This window comes from Gorilla gorilla, chromosome 21 (assembly GCF_029281585.2).
Source record: "Gorilla gorilla gorilla isolate KB3781 chromosome 21, NHGRI_mGorGor1-v2.1_pri, whole genome shotgun sequence".
Classification (NCBI taxonomy): Eukaryota; Metazoa; Chordata; class Mammalia; order Primates; family Hominidae; genus Gorilla; species Gorilla gorilla.
In genome coordinates this window covers 57,974,887-57,981,117 of record NC_073245.2, presented here as the reverse complement: position 1 = coordinate 57,981,117, position 6,231 = coordinate 57,974,887, and the positions used below count along the sequence as shown (strand labels likewise).

At 41.0% G+C, this 6,231-nt stretch overlaps 1 protein-coding gene across 1 annotated transcript; it reads left to right on the top strand.

The window, feature by feature from the left end:
* Window positions 1-5,493: 5,493 nt before the first annotated feature.
* Window positions 5,494-5,952, top strand: LOC101137249 (heterogeneous nuclear ribonucleoprotein A1-like; the record flags this gene model as incomplete). Its single annotated transcript, XM_031005049.1, has 1 exon — window positions 5,494-5,952. A coding segment is annotated over one exon (459 nt), but the record flags the coding sequence as incomplete, so codon positions are not given.
* Window positions 5,953-6,231: the final 279 nt, after the last annotated feature.

Here is a 6,231-nt window from a genome sequence, read left to right as displayed (position 1 = left end):
ACAAAATACAGAAAGAAACTCAGTTTTGGCATGTCATGCCGAGGAGATATCAATAATGATTGCCTTTACACACACTGATGCATTACATGGATAGGTTGGTCTCTGCAGAGAGGTCATTTGCAGTATATGTTGGAAGAATCTAGAATGGGAGAGATGAATAAATTCAGACCAGAGCTGACATACACAAAATTTTCAGTTAAAGTTTTATATATCTAATCAGTATGAAAGGTAAACCTGGGCAAGGAAATTAGAAAGAATTCAGAATTCAAAAATCTTTTAGAAATAATCCAATTTATTTTCTCAGAATAACTTTGGCATGATTTTTCATAGAGCATGCTCCTTTTTCCTTGTTTCCTCCTTCTGTCATATTAAGGCCCTATTGACTTTGGTCCCTGTTAATGAATAAATAAATTTAGAGATTATTATGGCCATTGGTATCAATAAGGACCCAAACAATGGGTCCTTAACATCTCAGCAGAACTTCACAGCTCTCTTTAATACTAATATTCCTCCTGACCCATGCATCTATCCATAAAATATTAATGGGCAAACATAGTACTAGACTTTGAGAATATACAGATGAATAAAGTGATATCTCTGCTCTTGCATGTAAGACCATTGTTTAGCTATTCTTTATAGTGGATACTAAACCATGATCCTTGTCTTCTCCTACTCTTCTGACATTCTCATAGCTTTCCATTTAACTGTGAAACAATAAGATGTTGAACACAATCTCAGAAAGCTGATGCCACCATGGTAGTACTGAGATGCTGGCAGGGAGCTAGGAGCTCTGGATCCATGTCCTTCTTCTGAGTGAATCTGGGCAAATCAGTAGTCTCTCTGAGCTTTATTTTTATTTTTATTTTTATTTTTTTGAGACAGAGTCTCGTTCTTGTTGCCCAGGATGGAGTGCAGTGGCATGATCTTGGCTCACTGCAACCTCTGCCTCCTGGGTTCAAGCGATTCTCCTGCCTCAGCCTCCTGAGTAGCTGGAATTACAGGTGTGTGCCACCGTGCCCAGCTAACTTTTTGTATTTTTAGTAGGGATGGGGTTTCACCATGTTAGCCAGGATGGTCTTGATCTCCTGACCTCATGATCCGCCCGCCTTAGCCTCCCAAAGTGCTGGCATTACAGGCATAAGCCACCGCGCCTGGCTATCTATCTATCTATCTATCTATCTATCTATCTATCTATCTATCTATCTATCTATCTATCTACCTACCTACCTACCTAAATGGAAGTCTTGCTGTATTGCCCAGGCTGGTCTTGAATGCTGGGCTCAAGTAATCTTCCTGCCTCAGCTTCCCAAGTAGCTGGGACTACAGGTGCACGCCACTGTGCTTGGCTGAACTTCAATTTTCACAATTTCAAGAGTGTTATTAAACTAAGTTACCTGAAAAACTTATGCCTATGACTGATTATAGTGACATTTAAGTGACCTGAGAAATTAATGCCTATGACGGGCTATCCCTAACTTAGGTATAATTTCTTGCCTCCCTGCTCATTGCCCTAGCCTTTCATTTCCTTTTTCCTTAAAAAAGCTTTGATCCCTAGTGTTTGGTGTCATTGAGGGTTGGGTAAGATATCCAGAGACTTACTTTTCAGTAATACACATTTTTTCACAGATATATTTCTGTTTAAAGTTGTTTCTGTTGCCTCCACAGCCACTGAAGACAAAGGGCTCACATAAAAATGTCAAAGTGTTGTAGTAGAATCTGGTCAAATATGAATTACAGGTGCCCTTCTTCAGAGGATAGTTGCAGTATTCTGTGAATGAGAATTCCAGAGTCAGGTTTTCTTTACTACTCTTTTGGCATTCTTGTTCTCACAGGCTCAGACTACTAAAACTTCCAACCCACAGAAATCTAACTAATTTTACCCCTGGGGAACAAGACAGAGTTCCCTAAGCATATGGGGAAATTGTTCCAGACTGCAGACTGGGTCCATGACACAGAGAGAAATAGAGAAGGACAATGAGGTACTTATACTATTTTAGAGCTGAAAACAAGAAAGACCTGAGGTTTCCTTCATCTTTCGCAGTAAAGATATCCCATTTCTTGACTCCACATGCTTCCCATGTCACTGGAAGTGAATAACTCATCAGCTTCCTCAAGGACACAGTTCAGAGCCCTTACTTTCACTCTCTCCTCTCTGCCCGCCAGAGTCTGTGCAAATACACAAGCTAAAAAGACCTCTCACCCACTACACCTACTCTGAAGGATAGGTTTAAAATGTCCACTCTGGCAGATCTTCCTTTCCTCCATCAGTCTGTTTCCTCTCCTATCCAGCCCCACTTTTGCCTACCCATCCAGACTCACCTGGTTTTACTGAGACCATGGAGATTAAGTGGTTAGAGCAGAAGCCATGATGACTGAATTGGAGACAGAGAAAGAGTTAATGTTAGTCTTCTCGAAGCCCAACTACAATTCTTTTTTAAATTTTTTTTTTAATTGAGATGGAGCCTTGCTCTGTTGCCCCGGAGGGAGTGTAGTGGCGCTATCACGGCTCTCACTGCAACCTCTGCTGCCTGGGTTCAAGTGATTCTCGTGCCTCAGCCTCCCGAGTAGCTGGGACTACAGGCATGCGCCACCACGCCCGGCTAATTTTTGTATTTTTAGTACAGATGGGGTTTCGCCACATTGGACAGGCTGTTCTCGAACTCCTGACCTCAGGTGATCTGCCTGCCTTGGCCTCCCAAAGTGCTGGGATTACAAGGGTGAGCTACTGCGCCTGGCCACCCGACTGCAATTCTTATCCATGATTGGGAACTTGCCCCTTTTGCCTTGAGTGTTTCACAGATGCTCATGTTAATTTGAATGAAGAACAAATTAATTTAAATAAGTAGGATAGGAGTGCTCTATACATATATGGGGGAATGATGGCCTCTGCATATCTGTATCAGTGGAATATAACATAGTGGTTCTACACATATGTGTTGAATAGACTTAAAACTCATCTAATGTACAGACACACACCCCAACAAAGGAATTTCTTGGACACCTCTGAAATCAATCCCATTTTCATAACCCCCACTCTTATACTGAAATCTTATGGTTAAAACTTAAGTTGATTCTACTTTCTGTCTTCCTCCTTCTCCACTCCATAGAGGAAACTCAATGTAATTCTCTGAATCAGATGTCCTAGAGCCATACGGTTTGAGATAAAAAGGGGACTTGATTCTAATTACTGGCAGCAACATCACCCAGGCTGCCCAGACCTCCCTCTCCTTCACAGTGTCACACTGGTCTGCCCTTTCTGTTTTTCTTTACCTCCAAGATGTCCACTTTCACATAACTGTTTTCTGAGTTGTGGAGGAAATATGTTCCCTGAAGGTGTGTGGAGAAGCATGGACAAGATGAGGAGCCATAGAGAAAAGTGAGCCCATTCAGGCTTCATGATGTTGCAGACAGCAGATAGAAGAATCCTGGACTTGGCTGAAATATCTGAAGGGTTGGCTGTCCTTCTCATGTGAGGAGTTGAATTCATATCTCTGATTTTTATCTTTCCAGGGCTTAAGCCCGGGCAGAGTTCTGGTGCATCCAGAATCAGCCTTGTGAGCAGAACAGTTAAGTTCTTGGGTACCCAGCCATGTAGCTTGAAAGACCATGCTTTGCCAGAACCCTACTGATTAACCTCAGCCTTCCCCCCTTCTTTCCTCCACATCTAGGGATCATGACCACTATTGCTCGGGACATCAACATCTCTATAATGAACAGTTGTAAATAAATTCTTACCAATGCTTTAATATATACATGTGAATACTTGAAAGCAAATTAACTAAGGCTTGAACCTAAGAAACTGGAACAAAACAGCAAAGTAAGTAAAGAGAAAGTAGAGGATAATTGAAGAAAGTAGTTGAAATTAGTGAATTAGAAAAAAAGAAACACTAAAATTGCCAAATAAAACTAAAAGTTTGTATTTTAAAAATACCATTAAAATGACAAAACTGCCAATAATGGCTGGAAAAAACATAGAAGAAATAAACACATTCGGTAATAGAAATGTGAAATGGATAGAACTCAAACACAGAGGAGAGGAAAAATTTACCAGGAAATAGTCTTGCTCCTGATCTTAAAGGAAAACTTTTTAATTTCTCCCATTAAGTATGATGTTATCTCGGGATTTTTCATAGATGTGCTTTTTTAGGTTGAGGAAGTTCTATTCTTAGTTTGAGGAGTGTTTTTATCATAAAAGGTCGACAGATTTTTGTCAATTTTTTTTTCTGTGTCTATTGAGTTGATTATGTTGGTTATGCCCTTTGCTCTGTTAAAGTGGTATATTACATTGATTTTTGCATGCTTGAATAACCTTGCATTCTTGGGACAAATTCCATTGGATTTCATTATGGCATATAATCTTTTTTTATATGTGGCTGAATCTTTTTACTAATATTTTTTGAGAATTTTTGTGCCTATATTCATAGGGACTATTGGTCTGTAGTTTTCTTTTTTATGATATCTTTGTCTGTAGTACTGGCCTCATAGAATGAGTTGGAAAGTATTCCATCCTCTTCTATATTTTGGAAGAGTTTGTAAATGATTAGAGTTAATTCTGTAAAAGTTTGGTAGAGTTCTCCATTGAAATCATCTGAGCTTGGGATTTCCTTTGTGGAATATTTTTTGATTAGTGATTTGTTGTCTACTCTTTACAGATCTATTCAGATTTCCCATTTATTTTAAGTCAGTTTTGGTAGTTGTTATCTTTTTAAGAATTTGTTCATTTCATCTAAGTTATCTAATTTTTTAGCATACAGATATTCCCAGGATTCCTTTATAATCATTTTTATTTCTATATGAGGTAGCGGACGTGTTTGCTTCCACCAAGAGCATGTGCCTTGTCCAGCTCAAGTATGGCTGTAGGTATCCCTGGGCAGCAACCCCTCCTGGCTCAGTGTGGGGACAGGAATCTGCTAGGGCTCTGTAGCCAACTTGCTAGGCCTCAGTCTGTCCAGCACTAGTTTAAGAGTGGGAGAATCTAGTTTCAAACTGCACCTCTGCTTGTGATCTTGCACAAGCCTCTACCTGGCTTTGGGCTTTGGTACCCATCTTGGCTGATCGATTAAGATGCCCTACAAGTTTCCTTTTAGTTTTGACAATGTTTCCTGTATTCACCTAGGGCAGGGATTCTAAACTGGTTTTAGATATTAGGGGCCTCTTTGAGAATTGTTTGCCCTTTTCTTAGAAACATGCTTGACTGGGTGCAGTGGCTCACACCTGTAATCCCAGCACTTTGGGAGGGGGAGGCAGGCAGATCACTTGAGGCCAGGAGTTCAAGACCAACCTGGCCAACATGGTGAAACCCCGTCTCTACTAAAAATACAAAAATTAGCTGGGCATGGTGGTGTGTGCCTGTAATCCTGGCTACTTGGGAGCCTGAGGCAGTAGAATCGCTGGAACCTGGGAGACAGAGGCTGCAGTGAGCAGAGATCATGCCACTGCACTCCAGCCTAGGTGACAGAGTGAGACTCCATCTTAAAAAAAAAAAATTACAATACTGTGAATAGCCACAGCTTAGAAGTTAGGAAAGCCCAGTCGAAGCAAGAGATGGGTAGTGCTTCATCTAGCCAAAGAGTTCGAAGTGGTTCTGGAAATTTTGGTGGTGGTCTTGGAGGTGGCTTCAGTGGGAATGACAACTTTGGTCGTGGAGGAAACTTCAGTGGTTGTGGTGGTTTTGGTGGCAGCCATGGTGGTGGTGGATATGGTGGCAGTGGGAATGGCTATAATGCATTTGGTAATGATGGAAGTAATTTTGGAGGTAGTGGAAGCTACAATGATTTTGACAATTACAAAAATCCGTCTTCAAATTTTGGAATCACGAAGGGAGGCAACTTTGGAGGCAGAAGCTCTGACCCCTATGGTGGTGGAGGCCAATACTTTGCCAAACCACAAAACCAAGGTGGCCATGGAGGTTCCAGTAGCAGTAGTAGCTATGGCAGTGGTAGAAGATTTTAATTACTGCCAGGAAACAAAGCTTAGCGGGAGAGGAGAGCCAGAGAAGTGACAGGGAAGCTACAGGTTACAACAGATTTGTGAATGCAGCCAAGCACAGTGGTGGCAGGGCCTAGCTGCTACAAAGAAGACATGCTTTAGACAAATATTCATGTGTATAGGCAAAAAACTCAAGGACTGTATTTGTGACTAATTGAATAACATGTTATTTTAGTTTCAGTTCTGTGGAAAGTATAAAGCATTCCAACAAAGGGTTTTAAAGTAGATTTTTTTTTTGCACCC